The 19107-nt window shown below is 32.0% G+C and overlaps 2 protein-coding genes, 1 long non-coding RNA gene and 1 other non-coding gene across 6 annotated transcripts; 3 read left to right on the forward strand and 1 right to left on the reverse strand.

Annotated features, from left to right (window-relative positions):
• Window positions 1-48: 48 nt before the first annotated feature.
• On the reverse strand, window positions 49-8510 carry LOC138933786 (CD63 antigen-like). 3 transcript variants are annotated; one of them, XM_070296794.1, is made up of 9 exons: window positions 8490-8510; window positions 7654-7980; window positions 6103-6467; window positions 4917-5063; window positions 3923-4173; window positions 2095-2283; window positions 1355-1525; window positions 621-851; window positions 49-486 (listed from the first exon to the last, which is right to left on the reverse strand). In XM_070296794.1, exons 5-9 carry the CDS (start codon window positions 4001-4003, stop codon window positions 421-423), a joined length of 738 nt encoding a protein of 245 aa, XP_070152895.1. In that variant the 5' UTR covers window positions 4004-4173; window positions 4917-5063; window positions 6103-6467; window positions 7654-7980; window positions 8490-8510; the 3' UTR covers window positions 49-420. The 3 variants fall into 3 exon arrangements, with proteins under 3 accessions (XP_070152895.1, XP_070152896.1, XP_070152894.1); XM_070296795.1 differs by lacking the exon at window positions 4917-5063; XM_070296793.1 differs by having other exon boundaries at window positions 3923-5063.
• Window positions 123-2770, forward strand: LOC138933788 (uncharacterized). Its single transcript, XR_011447039.1, has 4 exons — window positions 123-892; window positions 1367-1580; window positions 2111-2278; window positions 2525-2770. It is a non-coding gene; the product is annotated as an uncharacterized lncRNA (long non-coding RNA).
• Trnas-uga (transfer RNA serine (anticodon UGA)) lies at window positions 2622-2703 on the forward strand. Its single transcript has one exon. It is a non-coding gene; the product is annotated as a tRNA-Ser (tRNA).
• A 741-nt stretch (window positions 8511-9251) lies between the features above and the next one.
• LOC138933787 (CD63 antigen) lies at window positions 9252-17299 on the forward strand. Its single transcript, XM_070296796.1, has 6 exons — window positions 9252-9536; window positions 13300-13488; window positions 13868-14038; window positions 14251-14475; window positions 14700-14761; window positions 16615-17299. Exons 1-6 carry the CDS (start codon window positions 9474-9476, stop codon window positions 16631-16633), a joined length of 729 nt encoding a protein of 242 aa, XP_070152897.1. The 5' UTR covers window positions 9252-9473; the 3' UTR covers window positions 16634-17299.
• The last annotated feature ends 1808 nt before the right edge of the window (window positions 17300-19107 follow it).

Genomic DNA, 19107 nt, shown 5'->3' on the forward strand with positions numbered 1-19107 from the left:
GTGTAGATTTTTTTTATAAAACAAATAATTGTATGTCACACGTTCATAAAAATATAAGAATAACGATAAATTAGGATTACCACATATTTCAAGTATACTAGAATTAAATAAATGCAATCGTCACAAAAATACTTAACGACGTAAAGTATTTTATTAAAAATATGCGCGATCGGAAATCACATCGCGATCACATACAGACATACATAATGCGTAGTAAAAATAGTTTATCATTCTTACACGATGATAAATTTGATAAACAATGTATTCATGTCACATCAGATCGATAATTCCATTAGGCATATTACAGTTCTGTATCTTAATGGAAATCCTGGCCGGAAAGCTTGGCTGTCATCTAATTCTAATCTAAAAATATTAACACACTAACAATAAGTCCGGCACGCTTGGCATTTGTATGGCACTCTACATAGTCTGGTAAGAATTCCTGATTGAGTTGGCTAGATAGGATGATAGGAAGATTCCTATCAGCTGCAACATAAGATACCAATTATTCCTTTTTTTTCTATAAATAGAATATGCAAAAACCTCAAGCGTATTTGTTTTAAACGCTGTACGAAACGGCGTTTAGAATATCTGTATGATATTGTACTTGATCAAGATACCTGAATTGCACCAAGACTTAATCCGACACCCGCTATTTTGCCCGCGTGTTTCTCCGCAAAATGGGCAAATCCGTCTATGCATCCTTGGTCATGCAGCGTCGGTGATTTTAGAGTGCAATTTGTTCTGCCGACAGCTCCTCTTACTTCAACGCAGCACGACATCGGGATGCCTAGCAAGGGTTCCTTCAGGTTCATCCAATCGGAAGCGTTGTTCGTTCCGCAGCACTCAAACTGCAATTGAATTGAAATTCGTTCGTTGTGTCATGCAAAATGCAAGTAGCTGTTTAAAGTCAATCGCGATGAGATATTTTACGTGGAACTGCAAGTTTGTGATATTTCCCGCGAAACGCTCGCGTCTATACGACATCTCATACGAGATCGTTGAGCGTGGTCAAGGAAGCCGGCGACATAAAAATCGATTTGCGCTACCCCCTTGTGGCGCGTGCACGAGGAGGGTTCTACCACACATACATGTATTATACACAGGACGAATTAGAGTCATGCACTGAAATTATTTCTTGTAATTGCTTGTCGTTCACGATATCCTCGCGACGATCGCGTCGCTCCCACGATAGGGAAGGCATAAAGCGAAGCGCGAAAAACTTGTAACAAAAGTTGCCGTCAAAAAAAAAAAGGACAAACGGATCCTATATAATCCATTATTTCAAAGATATCTCTTCGATCGCGTATAATATATTAAACGGAAGTGATAATTCTATATAATTGCGCATTACATTTCGTTGCAGATTGTCCCAAACGTATTGAATCTCCTGGCTATCATTATAATTGGACATTGTCTCCATCATCTTGTTTTTGGCGACTGTTGCGACCTGCGACCTCATTACGTATCCCATCGTACCGCTTATGATTTCCAGGATAAAGATCACGGCTAGAAGCGTGCAGAACTGTAACATGGGATTGTAAAAGATAAAATCGGAATCATTAAGGAAATATTTCGTAGTAATTATCTCTGATATCATATATACATATAGATATATATTAAAACATTTTTAATTTTTATAAATATCGACATAGACAGAGTTTAATCTCAGAGAAAGTCTCATAAAATATTTAATTAGTCTCCTGCGTTTACGTTTTTTGAAGTAATATCAGAAGCGCACCCGCTTTTGTCTGCGTGCGAGGGAGAATAATTTTCCCGGAATAACAGCCGGGAAAGTGAAATGGGGAGAACACACACATGTCGATTACATACTTTATACGCAAAACATATGACCCATTACATTATAGAAACGAAGGGGAAACGATATCATTGTAGGTAGATGGTCAGGCTTGTTTTTTACCCCTACGTGCCGCGTTTTCTTATTGTTAGATAAAAAATAATCGTACTCAGTAAATGTATAGTTTAATGTTCACGTATAAATTTATTTATTTATTTAAAAAATGTATAGAGTATGTATATTTAATAGAAGAAAAAATATATATTGTCATATATTTTTATAAATGTTTGTCTTACCGTTATAATCATGCAGTGGCTTTCGCGAACGGCTCCGCAGCATCCAAAGAAGGCGATGATAAAGATAATAGAGCCTATGGCTATGAGAAGAGAAGGTACGGAGAAGAAACTATTGTCAAGGAAATGTTGATATTCATGATACACTCCATGGATGATTAAGCCAATTGATAACAGCACTATTCCTGTAATCTAACAATAAGCATATAATTAATACAATTAATCGATATGTGTAACATATTGTCATAGAAAAAAGAAAGAATTAAAAGTATAATTCATAATTAAATCGATCAATTCAATTATAAATAATTTTTAATCAATTAAATTACTAATTAAACAATATAATTGCATAATAAATAAATAAATTAACATTTGATTGAAAAATTGAAAGGAACACATCGATCTCATTTTTTTAAACGTCTTAACTTTTTAGCGAAGACATCTCTCAATATATTTTCATGAGATATATTGAACTTTGAATTCGTGAACACCTTAACTCAACATCGTACAAATTGAACGCATTCTCAACAGCTGCGGTGTCCGAGCGGTTAAGGAGATGGACTTGAAATCCATTGGGTTCTACCCGCACAGGTTCGAATCCTGTCCGCAGCGAATTTTTTTTTTCTTTTTCAAATAAGATAATCATTTATGTAATAAAAATGTGTAACCATTCATAAAAAATGCACAAATATTTTCTCAATTATATTATGTCTTAATATATATAAATAAATTATATCTTAATATACATAAATAAATATATTTGTATAAAGATATCTGTCGAACGATTAACTGTTGTTCATCATTTTCGCGGTTTTCCTCAATGAATAAGCTAATCCAATGTCGTGATCGATAAACATTTAATTAATTTAGTTTTAAAAATTAGATGTATATACAGATGTTTTCAAATATTTATTTCTGCAGAGACATAAACAACATTTCCATAGACTTTTTCAAATTTATCTCAATTAAATCTCATTTTCTAAAAGCCAATCTCAAACATTGTATTTTTTTGAATATAATACTGTTTGTATCACAGCAACGTTAAAATCAACCATATTGTAAACGTAACGCTTTTTCTCTTAAATTATTCAAACAAATATGTGCTGTGACTAACTTGGATAGATATAATATTTATCTATCACATATCAAGCTCAAATATTTGTTTCAGATAATTTAACAATCGCATGACTCAGAAAATATTAAAGATTAATATAATAACTTATATGATGTACTTTATGTTTATTAGCGGTATATATTCTCGACTCTCAAATTCTATATATATTATCGATATTTCAATAAATATTTTTAAATGATGTACGCTCATATATAAGTATAGTCATCTGAGAATGTGCTTTGCTGAATCAGGTGATTCCATTCCATGAACTTCTATACATATATAAAAGTATGTTCCATTCAAATTAGTTATGATGTGTATTTCAATATGATTGTTGAATATGCAAAATTTACGATCTAAACAGAAGCCGTCTAAACATCAATTGAAACCCATTCGTTGAACCGAGATAACTCGTTAAATATATACGTGAGTTTGTCTAGGCTATTTTGCCCGTTGTGTTCGGAAAAGAATGAATGAAACCTCGGTTAAAACTTCAGTTAAGATTCACGACAAAATTTCAATTAAATTTTGATCAACATTCACAGTGCCCGTATATGGTAATAATCAATTTTCAATGATCCCGCTAAAATGCATACATTAACATTGTCGATAGAATAGTTCGATAGCTGGCAGCGGCGATCGAAGCGTGCCACCTCATCGTTCCGAAAGGAACGCGACATTGCACTGATCGTCCGTCTGCATACACTTAATGCTTACCACGAACAGCAAGTTGAAAGCAAACATCAAGTACTTGATGGTCTTCGGTGCTAGACCCTGCATCTTTGTCATGCTTGTCATGTCGTTGCGCGCACTTTGTAGATTGCACTTTTCTCGCGCGAGCGGGATGATCTTCCTATCAAAGACGAGTCGCGAACGATACTGCGATTGAGTTGAGACCACGAAAAATATGTCGAAAAAGACCCCTTGAGTAAGGCACGTTCTGATGAGTGGCGCCGATGTGCATGTGCCTGCCGAGCGATACGCGTATATACACGTGTGTAATATAGCTGCGTGTGTGCATGTATGTATGTATGTCCCAAGAGATATGCAGAAAGAGAGACCGGTCCAAATCTCGTTTTATATTCGTTTTAAAATACATTAATCGCGGTGAAGTGTTGGTGCAGCTCGCGCACACCTGTCTACGATTTGCGGCTGTGTACATTAACAAGGTTACGAAATTTGAAAGGCCGCTCGGTCCTGATGATTTTTCGATTTTACATTATACAGAACGTTCAACAACTTTCTTTTATACATACGGCAATATTTCTGATCGAAAACTTAAACAATTTTTTTCTTCAAGATCGGAATCTCTTCGAATAATGAAATTGATCCATTTTAAAAATATTCTCTGATCCGTTTTTTTGCAGGTATTTATGAAAAAAATAATTACATTAAAAATAGCACCAGCAGTTTCGTATCTACGCATCTGTATTCGCGTATAATAAAATGCGTGTCTAGACTCAGATTTTTCGCGGGAATCTACAGAAACTCGATAACGGGTTACACAATATCTGCGGTCTCTCTGTTCGTCGGTTCGGTTACGTCGTTAGTTATAGTATGTAATTGAAATTATTGAGGCATAGAATATCGAGCACACACAGATCCTAACGTCTCTAATATAATATTCAATAACCACTTGGTTAGTACTCAAGGATAACACTTGACACATATCTGCACTGCACGTCCGTACTCTCCGTAACGCAGTTATTACCCTCGCATAATCGCTTAATGATGCCATGATCAATCTGTGACACAAATATTCATTTGTATCATCTGGCGAATTGTTCTTTCATGATAAAGCGGGGCAAAATAGATCCGTACGTATAGGAATTATACTTCGACCTTTTTTCTTTTCATTCTGAAAATTCAAGATATATGATACCCATCTATTCGAGCGAAACATTTCACATGCTTAAATGGGCATAAAAATAATTGGCGATTTATTTCTACATTCCCTTGTTGTTAATTGTAAAACGAGATATTTATATTTAAAGCTTGTTTTGTGTATGTGTGTGTGTGTGGGTGTGTAAAACTTGAGATATAAAATATTTTAAAAAATTCCATTTTTTATTATTTTTATCAATTATTATGTGTTGGGGAATTAAATCGAAAAAAAATTAAAGAATTATATCTTACACACACACACACACATATATATATATATATATCTTTTGTTGCACGAGTTTAAACTTGGCTATCAATGACGTCCAAACAATCTGTATTGTTATCGAAACATGGCGCGACGGAAATATTGCTGACTGTGTATAATAGCAACATGTTGATTCAACAAACTGTACGGAAAATAAAGATATGAGTTTTAAGGATATATATGTGTATGTTCGCATGATCAAAATTGAAAGAAAAAAATTGATTTTTTAAAAACAATTATTGAGCAATACGATATCAAAATTAAACAACGAATAAATCTATAATAACGCGATGTTCAATATCATATTTTTTTAGAAGAATTTAATTAACATAATATAATATTTAATAATTTTTTTCTTAATATGCGCATATATATATATATATATATATATATATATATATATATATATATACTACATTATTCGCTAATAAGACATTTTTTGTCTTTTAAAAGCTTCTGAAAGGCATTAAATATTTAATGTATGCGTTTGTGTTTCATAAAAATTCATGTTACATATTAAGTTCGCTCCTCTTTCACATGGATGTGACTTTATTTTATACATCTCACGATGTTTCGCCCTGATTCAATTAACTAGCAGAAAAATATTATACAAAATTTATTTTTTCTTTGAATATACTGATTATGCATAAAAATATTTCTACAATTTTCAGGCAGGAAAATAGAAAAATTCGCAACTCGGATGAATTAATTTTCCAATTCTATTCTTATTCCCGAAGGGTTGACTTACCTACGATATATTGTGCTTAGATGAGGGCGATGTGGCCCTGAGACGTACTCGAGCACGCATGCTCCGGGCCGTACATTTTATATTCATATATATTTAGCTACACTGACCGAGGGTTGTGTACGGTCTGACGTGGCCGACATCGCGGAGAGTTCTCCCTAAGCATCATATATTATACGTTCGGTGCACGTGGTCAGCGTTTACGCAAAAATGTAGCGTGTAAACTGGAGCCGTTCTTGGCGAACGCAAGCGAAATTCGCAAGAGAGGTCGATTTCACATCATCTAATTTATGCTAATAGCGTTACAGCCATTATTGCGTCTTGCTATATTGAGGGCACGCATTTCATTCATCGCATCACGTTTCATTCTGTAACATATTTAAGTACAATTATTCTAAAAGTAAAAGATTAAAGAGAATGAATAATTATTAATTTCATTAATTCTCTCGCATTTATTCTAATCAGTTATGTAAAACTATTTATTTACGAAGACAAAATAGTAATATTAAACGTCATTGTGACGTTTATATAGCTCGGCGTTATATTTCTATATAATGTAAGTGTAATGAGCTATTACTGTATGGTAAAATTATTACAAAATTTACGATGCCGCAGTTGAATATTATACATATTTTTACACATCTATAAATGTTTCTAATGTGGGTAACAAAGTTTTTCTTTCTCGACTGTTTAACACTTTAACATAAACATCATGTTATACATATATACGGGTATTATTATATTTAAAAAATCGATGAATACATTTAGGGTAAATATCAAGACTTAATTCCTTTCTCGATGGGGAAAACTTATATAGAATATTATCATGCGAATAATATCGAGAGTGTAAAATACATGAAGACTAAAAATTAATCAATAAAATACGTTATTTCTTAAATATCTTATGTGTATGCTAAATATATTCGAATGGTATAAACGTGCGAGTATGTACGTGAAAGAATCAGAGTATGTGTGTGTGTGTGATCATCGTGGTTTTTTTTTAGATATTACGATTATTTTCACAGATTTTTAACATATGTGTGTTTCTACTTGTTCTAATTTTATATTCACAATACATCAAGAAGTTAAATATACTTCATCTCTTTACTTCAAAACTAAAATCATACATTAAATATTATTGTAAATAATGTTGAGATTTGCATCTTGCTCTTTCCTTTTAATTCAATGCTCGCTCAATCCATTTTAATTAATATTTACACAATAAATATAATACGCGCGGACGTTTATACTAGATATTTTACAAATATTTAATAATGAAATGATTTGTTAAAAAATACTAATAATAGATACTAATAATAAATCATAAAAGATGCAAATATCATAGTTTTATACTCTTTTTAAATTTTACTCAACTGAGACTTTAAAATTTATATGATTGAATTTTTTTTTTTTAGGATATGTATTTAATAACATGTGATTTAATTAAGTAATATAAATATAAATTTATACAAATACTTTAAAATACAATACTTCAAAATTTATTAAAGTCTATATTTTCATAGATACTATCTTAATACGAAAAAGAATACTAACCTATATAATATTTGCCATAATTATTGCTATTTGGCACAACAGTAGGTAAATATAAGTTAAAAATTGCAAATGTATGCAATAGACTTTTTCCTGCTTGTATTTCCGCTCGCACAAGAGAGAGAGAGAGAGAGAGAGAGAGAGAGAGAGAGAGAGAGAGAGAGAGAGAGAGTAGTCATCCTAGACTATCATTAATTATACTGCGAGAAAATATGTGCGAGCGTGAATTTGCATGGATGTTGCAGGGTAATTTCGTCGAGCGTTGAGGAAGTCTCTGTTTTGTCAAAACAGCCATCGGTTTTCACAATGTTCCTCGCCGGAGTCGTAGACCTGCAAAACGCGCCTCTGTGACATGTATATATTAGTAGACGTCGACAAAGTATGGTATTGAAGTATATCAGCATCATAATTCTTGAAATAGAGGCGTTACGATTCTCTCCGTTCGTTGCACTATCTCTTTCCGTATTCATTTCTCTCTCTTTATTCACTCTATTAAATCATTCTTGATAACAGTACCATATTTGAAATCGACATTCTGCATAATTTATAATCTCGATAAATAAAATAAGCAAAATTGGCGAGTCGCCAATTGTCAATTCGATAAATATTGAATACAGTTGAAAATACGAGTCGATTCGCAATCATCTCGTCTATCTATTTTCGATCATTTTTTTAAAAAAACGGAAGATAATAAAAGTTATTAAATACACACACACTTTCTCTCTCTCTCTCTCTCTCTCTCTCTCTCTCTCTTTCTCTAAATAAAAAAAGCAAAAGCGAATAAATAAGATTTTCAATCATTTAAAAAGGTAAAAAGAAATACTCTTGTGCAGATATACCTGTAGAGATTTCAAAATTCAGTGTTCAGTGTACGCGAATTAACCATAAACATTATTGGTTTTCGATTCAGTTGTCTGAATTTTAATTGTTGAATCGATGATGGTTGGAAGTCCGATTTTCATATACAATTATATGTACAAATGATGATATTCGAAAATCATGATACGCCGTTGGTACGCTCGATTGAATCGTCGATTATTGCTAACAATAAGCCCGCCATGATACCACCATCCAAATATATACAACACAACGGCGCGCCATTGCGTGGTTGCGTTGCGTTGCGTTGCGTGACGTTAGGCAAAGGTGCATCGCACAGGCTCGTAACGTATTCGGTTGGCGCATCCATCATCAACAAACGTGACGATGACGCGCTACGAGAAATGAATAATAATCTTGAGAAGCATAAGCGGGGAGAATCTACCTCTCATATAAATAATATAGTCCGGAAGTTGAAAGTATTCCCAGTGAAGGAAGAGTCTCTTATCACACGCCATAATTCATCTTTAATTACATAAAAAAGAATATATTACGCGCACCATGCGATATAATTAACGAATAATTGATAATATAATATGATTAAATAAAACTTTTATAATATTGAAAAAATTGTAAAAAAATTGCACGATTATCTCGATATTTTTTCCGATCGCATCCAATGAAGACGCAATCGTCCCATTTTCGCTGAACGAGGGATACGGCCCTGGCCGACATCATCCGGGGCGGATGCGCGCGCATCGCGAGCGTATACGCGCAACAACAAAAATACGCCGTCCGGCGCATTTGACGGCGATCGGTCGACGCGCGAGCATCACGAGAGCACGGGTCGTTGTACACGTATCGAGGAGACAAGGCAGAAAGCACGTAGTTGAGAAAGAGAGAGAGGCAGCCGTTCCGCTTCCGCGTTATACTCGGCGAATAATATTCGCAGACGTCGCATTCAGTGAGTCACGAAGAAAAGTTGGCATACAGTGAAAGTGACGAAAATGGTGTCCGGCGGTATGACTTGCGTGAAATACCTGCTGTTCCTCTTCAACCTGATATTCGCGGTGAGTAACGGTGTATGTACAAGAGGAATGACGACGACGACGACGACGACAAAGTATTACGTTGCGTTCTCTCCGCTGTATTCGAGCCGCTATTCTCGGCGTCTCGCCGCGTCGTCGCCGTGTTGGGCGGGCTTTGTTTCGTGTACGTATATCGGTCAAGCTGCTGGAGCAGCATCTGGGGATCGTTGATCCCTCGATGCTTATCCCAGCGACAAACTCTTGGCACCGCTATCCGTTCCCATCGCGAGCAATGAATCGTTTCGAAATCATTTTCTCTTGTATGTAAATTACGAAATGTACAGTTGTCAATTTTTTCTGTTTCCGAATTTTTTTACGGATACTTCATTTAATTATTTTATTTAATTATTCGGAATATTTATAAATATTTCTCTATTTGTGCAAGTAATATTTACCCATATTGTACATTTTGCAAATGATAAATGCATTATATTTGCAATATTGATTACATCAGATGTTTATTACATTTATTATCGCGACTATAATCGCCGAGTGTGTTACGCGTTTCGTAATAAAAAATCTCGATAATATTGACGTAAGGCGAGATCTTGGGCGTGTTACATAGCACGTAAGACATTTACAATACATGTATATAATACAGGAGGAAATCCACGAGATCTTTCTTATTATTGTCGCGTATTTGGAATTTAGAAAAATCTTATGGTTTTTCCAGAGTTTTTTTTTTTCATATTGATTTATATTTGATCTAATGCCAATAATTCGTAATGATAGTAATAATCTAATCGATATTGTATATGGCGTGACCGAAACTGTACAGAGTTTCTGAATAAATGATACAGGTACGAGGGTATCAGCTCGAGGGAAACTTTATAGTGTGCTTATGTTCCAGAACCTCGGTGTAAGTGTTATGGATGAAGACGATCGATACCTTCAACGTTTAACGTAATCTAGAGTTCGCCCGTCCAACATAACCGACACCATTAAAACTTGAAATATTTACAAAATCGTATTACATTAAAAGCTCATGCTAAACGTTCGCGTCTTCAAAATTCCGGGTACAGTGCAATTTAATTAAAAATTTTTTTTTTATATCCAGTGAAAAAAAATGTATTTTCAAAATAATATCTGAATATTTTAAAAATATATTTTAAGAAGTATAATAATATAATGTATACTAATGAAATTATATTATAAACGAATATTTAACTAGAAGATGTTAGAACTATCGGTTAGATTTGACAAAGAACTAGGATTACACAAGACTTTGGCTTTATCGCTTTCATCCGTAATAGATGGATATAACAAGAGAATGTTAATCACATTGACAGGGGAAGAATTCATTAAAAAGTCAGCGATAATAAAACTATTAAAAGTCAAGTTTGTCACATGAAAGATCCACGCACATAAAACATTGTCGCTGTATAGATGGGTCAGAAGGATCTAGGATACAAAAACAATCTCGAAGGACGACGGGACGGGCGTATCTGTTCGCGTGTCCCTTATTGCACGTTTAATGACCCGTCCAGCGTGAAATACCACCGTATTTATACAGGATGTGTACTAGATTCAACATATAGTTCTTTCTCGTGAAAGTCTTGTCTTCTCTCTTAATAAAAATGTCAAAAAAAATCATTGTTTCTTTCGACTAATCAAATTTCAACATATGACATTTTAAGAATTAAAGGCCTTCGATTAAAACCCTAAGTAAATTTGTATTAAATCAAACGACGCAATGCGCTCCGTTACCTACATCCGCAATTTTTGACGAAGAGTTCGCTATGTTCTTAATGACGTTTTGAACGTCATTAAAAAGAACGGGGGTAAGCTCTAAATTTCACGCAAAAACGTTCTGCTCTACTCTTTGTTTTGTGGAACGTTCCATATAGATCGTCGTCGTCGTTGTCGTGTCCTCGTTGTCGCTGAACTTTTCAATGTAAATCCATATTTAAAGTTCATCTAATAAAGTCACCTGTTGGCGACGTACGAGCGATTCTCGACGGGCTTATCTAGGCTTCGCTCGAGGGTGAGCGAATCGACCGCGGTCGGATTCGGTTTCGCGTAACCTCGAGACGCGTGAACGTAGATAAGCCGTAGGTGAGACACGTAGAGGAAAAATCATAGGCTCACAAAGGGAGAGGTGTATACTCTCAACCGGGGGCTGTCTGCAACCTACAAACGATGTCGCAGTCGCGCCTTTTCTTTCATTCCCCCCCACCCCCACCCCCTCTTTCCCCTCCCCTCGACCATATAGTATATGTCGGCAATCGCGCTCGAGCCTGGATGTCTTTATTTAGCCAGATCCAACGACAGGACGCCGAACGATTCCGGCGGTCGCGGCTTTGATAAAGCTGACCTTCCGACAACGATTATACAAAAGTCAGCGATGCGAGAAAAAGTTGTACGCGCGCTCGAGATTTCGGAAGAAATATTCACGCATCGCATTTTTGCGCCAATAGTTTGGAATAATTGAATTTGATGATCGCAGATCGCTTCCTCTCTTGTATAATATATGTACAATTAGGGCTGCCTAATGTAATTATACAGACCTAGGTCTGAAAGGTTTAAAACCCCGGACTTTGCCCGATTGAAAACCCATAATTTATTATGTGAAATTATTACAACTGCTGATAAAGCGATAAAAATAGAATCATTTTTATTTTAATTATTAATAATCGTAATAATATTATTAATAGTCATTATTATTAAGAATTATTAATAATAGTAATAATGTAATAATACAATACATTAAATTTTTTTTTTTTTTTTTTTTAAATTTCAATGATCCCCATATGCTCTAAGGCTCGGATAATACCGCACGTACAACAGACACAGTCTCAAAATGCGACATCGTTTTGTGCCGCGCGCTTAAAGAATCCGGACTACTTTGAAAAATCCCCCCGGACGTTCCCGGATGCTCGAAAAACTAGGAAAAATCCGGGGAAAACCGAACGGATGGCAGCCCTATGTACAATAGATGTGTTATAGAATTTTGTTTATATTGTATAGATTATATTGTATAAATATATAAAAAGAATAACTCTCGAACTTAAAGCCACGTTGATGCAATCTGTATAATCGAGACTCTTTTTATAATAAAAACTTGCATATATGTATATATCTTTAATATATATATATATATATATATATATATATATATATATATATATATATATATAATTCGAGTTTATTTTTATAAATTTTTGTATAAAAACGAATTTTATCTTTAATCTCGATAAAGTCGTCGCTCTCGTAATTCACCAGCAAGAATTGTCTCGTTGAAAGTTACTTATTCGGCGTAATTATGAAAGTTCTTCTCTCTTTCTGTTTAAACAATGCGATTCTTACGCGATAGCGCTTTCCACGTAAAGTTAAACTTATCGCAGCAAAAAAGTATTAAATATGTGACATAATTATTCAAAATATCGATTACAACTATACTTAGGAAGTATATCTTTGAACAGAAACATGTCTCTCTCTCTTTTTTTTAGAAATAGGTAATTTCAAATCTCATAACAATAGCTTTTGTTAATGATACGTTTATGGATGATATTTTTTTTTTTAAATGTTATAATATAAGAAGTTTCCCACAAAAATTCCGTGTTTAGTAATGATTCTAATGAAAGGTTTCACTTGAGTAGTGCATATATTTAACGGTGAAAGTAAACTAAAATTACCGTAACATATTAGAGAAAATGTAATGTAATGCAATATTATCAAGTTATTATGTCGTTATTTAGTACGTATAAGATAAAAAATATATTGAATATTTTATGTATTATTTTAGATCACCGGTATCGTATTTATTTCGGTGGGTACGGTGATTCTGGTTGCCTATAGTGGATACAACAACTTTGTGGATAGTTGGTTCTTTGCAGCACCAGTCTTAATGATAATAGTCGGTGTCATAGTCTTCCTTGTATCATTCTTTGGATGTTGCGGCGCCGTGAAGGAAAATCATTGCATGATAATTACGGTATGAGTTTATAAAAATACTTTTAAAAATTCTCTTTTTCCATAACACAGCAACACTTACAGATTTGAGTAATATCTATTAAATTATTTATAAATTAATTTGATGCTTTTATATTACAAGATTCAAAATTCATTTAAAAAATAGACAAATCTCAATTATGAAAATAGTTTTCATTGAAATATTTAAATTTTTAATAATTCTTAGAATTGAAAAAGTATCAATTTAAATTGCAGACATATTTCTTTTAAACATTTTTATATAGGGACGTATAATTAAATTTCAAGAAACATAATTAAGAAAAGTTTACACACACACATACGCACTCTTATTAAGATACAAAATTCTATGTATTACATCTGTTTAATAATTTTAATTTTAGTTTTCAGTTTTGCTGCTGTTAATATTTGCCCTGGAATTGGGCGCTGGAATCACAGGTTACATGATGAGAGGAGAAGTTGGTAATATGTTAGAAAATCGTCTGAATAGTACTATACGACAGTATAGTAGTAATGATGATATTCGTCGATCGTGGGACATCATGCAGCACGATGTGAGTTCATTAAATGATTTACTATACATAAATATTATATATCCTTGCATTTAACTTTTTTTCTATTGCTATAAGAAATGGCATTATGATAAGTATTAATGCATAGAAAAAGAAAATTCTTACTTGCTAGAAATATTATACTACTTTTTTTTACTAATAAATTGTTTGTATTATTTAAAACTCGTAATTAATTGTAAAAACGATGATTCCAGTTTCATTGCTGTGGCATAAATGCTCCTTCAGATTGGTCCCATATTGGTTTCATAGGCAATAACGTTCCACAGTCCTGCTGCAAAGAAATCCCTTCTCAGAGCAGCAAATGCGATTCAAATTCGATTCAAGCCTTTGGCGACGGCTGCATGATGAAATTACAATCTGCTATAGAAAATAATGCTATGATCCTGGGAGGAGTGGGCATAGGCATAGCCCTCATACAAGTAAGTTTTAAATCAAACTATTTCATCGTAAATTATATTAGAAGAATAATTGTAATTTAATCATAACCAGATATTATATACACATTAAAAGAAATAGATTTTGATATTTATTATGACACTATTTTCATTAATAATGCTAGATATGTAATAATATTTTCACATGTATATAATGAGCAAAGTTTACTTGCTTAGAAAATAAAACAATCATTTCTCTTTTTTTTTAGTTGATTGGAGTAATCTTTGCGTGCTGTTTGGCTCGCTCGATTCGCCGCGAGTATGAGACTGTGTAAGCTGATAGACACAAATTTTCATTGCAAGCCTAAAATGCACTTGTATAAAATCTGGTCTATTACACGAGCTATCACTATTTTTTTCCCTTGTTTCGTTACCATTTAACCATGCACAATTATACATAAAATATTTTCTTTCTTTTATCGCTTCTATTTTTAACACATTGCAAAGAAACAGTTTGTAATTACTTTTTATTAAAAAGTGCGTGATAGGCAAACGATTTAAAGATTTCCAAACAATCACTGCTATTTTGGTATGTGGGCCTTGCCTCATCTATCAGGTGTAAAACCATCACATATATATGTTTTGTATATTTTTACAATAAGCTCTCGAACAACTTTATATATTAATGATAACGGATTATCTGTTATTCTCGCGATGATATACTACATTTTTTTTTTATAAATGTATATCTAATTCGTTCAGTGTCATTATGATACTGTTATAGTTGAGCCACGATAACCGTAATATCGATAATGAAATTATATAAATCGCACTACAAAAAATATGATTAAAGCTTCTTTTTATTTAATGTCTGCTTCACATGAGTATTTGTTCAGCTTATTAGTAAAAATGTATCTTTGTCGTTCTTATGTATTTTTTGCTTTATAATATTCCGCGCATGATGCAGTGGTATATTGATACTGTTGTCGAGGCTCTGCTATAATACTAAGCAGTACCATTTTCAAATTTTAAAAGTATCCATATCTCTTAGATTTTATTTTGCTCTTGGATCGATATTATATATGCTCTTATTGGAGCATATTTGAATATATTTCCAAATATTGCATTTAATATAATGTGATGCAGAGAGTATATATCAAATATATATAAACTCGTTGCTATATTTACTATTGTTATAATATATATTTATTTTTAATGAGTTCTATTGTCGATATTGAGAAAATTGTTAAGCAATAGAAAAAAAAGCATTTATCTTTTTTGATCAAATTCAAATATTGAAAAGAAAAACCAACTAATTAGATATTTCAAAATGTAAAATAAAATACTAAGGTACATGGATACTTTTTCAGCATTAATCTAATGGTGTATGATGAAGGGCATTTTCTTTTATATTGCATGTTATATAATCCATTTTAAGAAAATTATATTCAACCAGTTGAAAAAAATGTTCTATATTTGTGAAAATATGAAATGTGCAAAGAAACTGTAATTGAAAGTAACATGTGTCACTGCGCAATATAGTAGTTCCTTTTTTTTTTTTAAATTTACTTTTAGTTTGTGGCTAAACAATACTCTTTAGATTGATGAAAAAACTTCCATATTTAATAAATTAAAGGAAATAAAAAAAAGTATCAGCCTCAATTTGCAATTACACATTAACTATACATGCTACGAATCAATACAAACAAGAAATATTGTACTATATATCTAACTTGAGATGTTTTGTTGTTTATCACAATGTAAAGTTTACATAGTGTTATAATCATGAAAAATGTCTTATGAGATGTATAAGTGTATAGAAATAGATAAAAAAGTAATAATTATTCATGTTATACGAATTATAGCAAAGTGTATAATTCATAATGAAATTATTTCAACACAACATCACACTTATATATTCAATCAAACAGCAATAGAATTGCTTCAACTTGATTATCGTAGATAATCTTTTCTCAAGCCAATGTTGTCAATAAAGTGCTTGTTATTAAAGTTTATATATTTTAATAATAATATCACATGTTTGTGAAAACTGTCAAGTTATTTTTGTTTTCGTTTTTTATATTATATATATATATATATTATATCGCTTAATATGCCGTAACACTAGATGTTTTTTAAATATTTTATGTTTTATGCCTAGTGATGTAATATTTTTACTTGCAGCGAAACCACAGCACACTGATCTGCCATCAATTAGGAGGCATTTTCATAATATTGTTCATCATACATTGGTTGATATTTGTAGATTCATTACGACCGTAATCATTCTTATTGTGCTTACAAATAAATATATATATATATATATATATCCAAAGAGGAATGATGTCACAAGTATTTAGTGTACAGGAATACATTAACGATGCTTCGATATGTAATGCACGTGAAATTACATATACATACTTTTGTAAAGAGAATGCAAATTGGCATCTCGATTTTTGCTTGCTTCTAAAAAAGAGAAAAGTGCTACGCCTTGAATATTAACATTTCCCTATTTAATATCAAATTACTGCCAATATCTGCCAAAAAGTATACATCATACGTTATATAAGAAGCAACAAAAAGAGAAAAAAGAAAACTAGTCGAAAATGTATACGATCCCGTTTACAGAGATTATATCAATAGAATGTTGATCAATCTTTGGCACATGTATAACGAGGTGCCTGTTAAATAATGTGCCATGATGTAATATCTGACAGATCTATTTTTTCATGTGATATGTTTATACATGAAGTTTGTAATCTTTTGCGCATTATATACGATTTGTATCATTATAGGAGATAGAGCATTCAATGTAGCCATCATTCCTCTTAATTTTTTGTCAAACTTATTAAAAAAAAAAAAACAAAAAGAAACTAAAAAGATAAATTTCTATTTCTGCATCATCTTCCTTAGAGTGCAGAATAGACAATTTATGTAACATTTAATTGCAAATAAAAACTTGTGTTCTGATAATTTAATACTTTCATAAAATAGGGTATATTATATTGAGTATATGCGCGCAAGTCTGCATTAGTTTTTCACGCCTCATCGACGAAAAAAAACAGTCTCTCATACTTATAATATATACGATATTGTGGTAATATTGATATAAATTTATATAATAATTCCATGTTCTACGAACAAAAACAGAAAAAGTAGTGTACTCTTATTCGTAATCGACGGTGCTCCGTGAAATATATATATACATATACATATATGCATGTATATAATATCATTTTGTAATATTGGATGTACACAAAAATTTTGTATATTATATACCAATGATGTAACAAAATTAGCGTATCTTGACACTTAGCTCAATTTAAATGAAATGAATGGAAGCTGTAGCTCTAGCTTTACTCTGTCAATAATTTAGCTTGTAATATCAATGAACTCTGATATTGATCATCTACTTAATTATATTACATACTCTTGACAGTTTATTATCAGAAAAATATTTTTGTGTATATTTAATGCTAAGTTCATTCATATTTGGGACCAAAGCAAAAAAAATCAAGATTATTTTTATTCAGTAACAAGTTACTTCAACAAAGAAATAACGGATCGAGGAACTATTATGTGATATATCAGAATTACGAAAAGACTTTTCTTAAACTCTATATTATGTAATCATAGAATTCTTTTTTCCAATATTAAAAGGGTTTTTGATAATATTGGAAAAGGAATTAAATGTGAAAATAAAGCTATTACATATATAATACATTAATATTTATTCACTTGCTTCCATTTGAAGGAAAAACGTTTTTTAAAATGTAATTTGTTAAAATTGAAACTAATTGGGTGCCATTAAATAATATTATGTATGTTTAAATATATAAAAAAATATATATGATGTTCTTTTTAGATCTATATACATATAACAAATGAAAGAAAATAATTAAAAATTTCACTGCATCTTGTCGATTTCACGAATTCAAGTACCACGATTCAAATTGAATTATGTAAGTTTCTGTAGTCTTGTGTATACAATGTATGAAAAATTCTAACATTCCTTTGGACATATATCGAATATTATTAGAACATATATGTCTAACAAAATAAAGAACATAATTATTACAAAGAATTTATATGTATAAGAACAGAATATATTGATATATATTTACTCTATTTTACAATACTGTTGTGAGATCATTTAAATTTACTATTGGCACACATATACACACTCGCACATATACACGATAGCAAATGCACAAGATCTCAGAAATATAGTTATGAACGTCCGTAGGATAACCATATAGTTGCAGAAACATATAGAAATAATAGCTATGAGATATTAAAGTGTGCCTAACATAGTAACGTTTATGTTATAAGTTAATAAAGATTAGAGAGAGAAAACATTTCAATTATATATTATCTACAAACCATGCGCAATACAGACTCGAAACTAGCACTTATCCAAAGTTTGCTCCTTTTGATTGTATAAAATCATCCGTTTGTGTCAAAGATTTTATTAAAAATTTTAGACTTTCTGTATGTATTACCAGGCAACGCGAAAGACTGATGATTATTGTAATCAGTATTAACTAACATTGGTATTTTGCATATAAATATATACATATATATATACACACATACACAACACACAAATAATTTTGTACTAAATTTTATATTTTGGCTGCTTATATTATTTTTACTATAAACATAAATTATTAGTCA

This window comes from Polyergus mexicanus, unplaced genomic scaffold, assembly GCF_030449975.1.
Source record: "Polyergus mexicanus isolate NDT 795.1 unplaced genomic scaffold, iyPolMexi1.0 SCAF_5, whole genome shotgun sequence".
NCBI classification, from domain to species: domain Eukaryota; kingdom Metazoa; phylum Arthropoda; class Insecta; order Hymenoptera; family Formicidae; genus Polyergus; species Polyergus mexicanus.

Coding starts and splice junctions, on each gene's coding strand:
- LOC138933787 (XM_070296796.1), top strand. CDS start 9,474: ATGGTGTCCGGCGGTATGACTTGCGTGAAATACCTGCTGTTCCTCTTC. Junction 9,537..13,299: donor TCTTCAACCTGATATTCGCG/GTGAGTAACGGT, acceptor GTATTATTTTAG/ATCACCGGTATCGTATTTAT. Junction 14,476..14,699: donor TAGGCATAGCCCTCATACAA/GTAAGTTTTAAA, acceptor CTTTTTTTTTAG/TTGATTGGAGTAATCTTTGC.
- LOC138933786 (XM_070296795.1), bottom strand. CDS start 4,003: ATGACAAGCATGACAAAGATGCAGGGTCTAGCACCGAAGACCATCAAG. Junction 2,284..3,922: donor CTTTCAACTTGCTGTTCGTG/GTAAGCATTAAG, acceptor GCTTATTGTTAG/ATTACAGGAATAGTGCTGTT. Junction 1,526..2,094: donor GCCACTGCATGATTATAACG/GTAAGACAAACA, acceptor CCCATGTTACAG/TTCTGCACGCTTCTAGCCGT.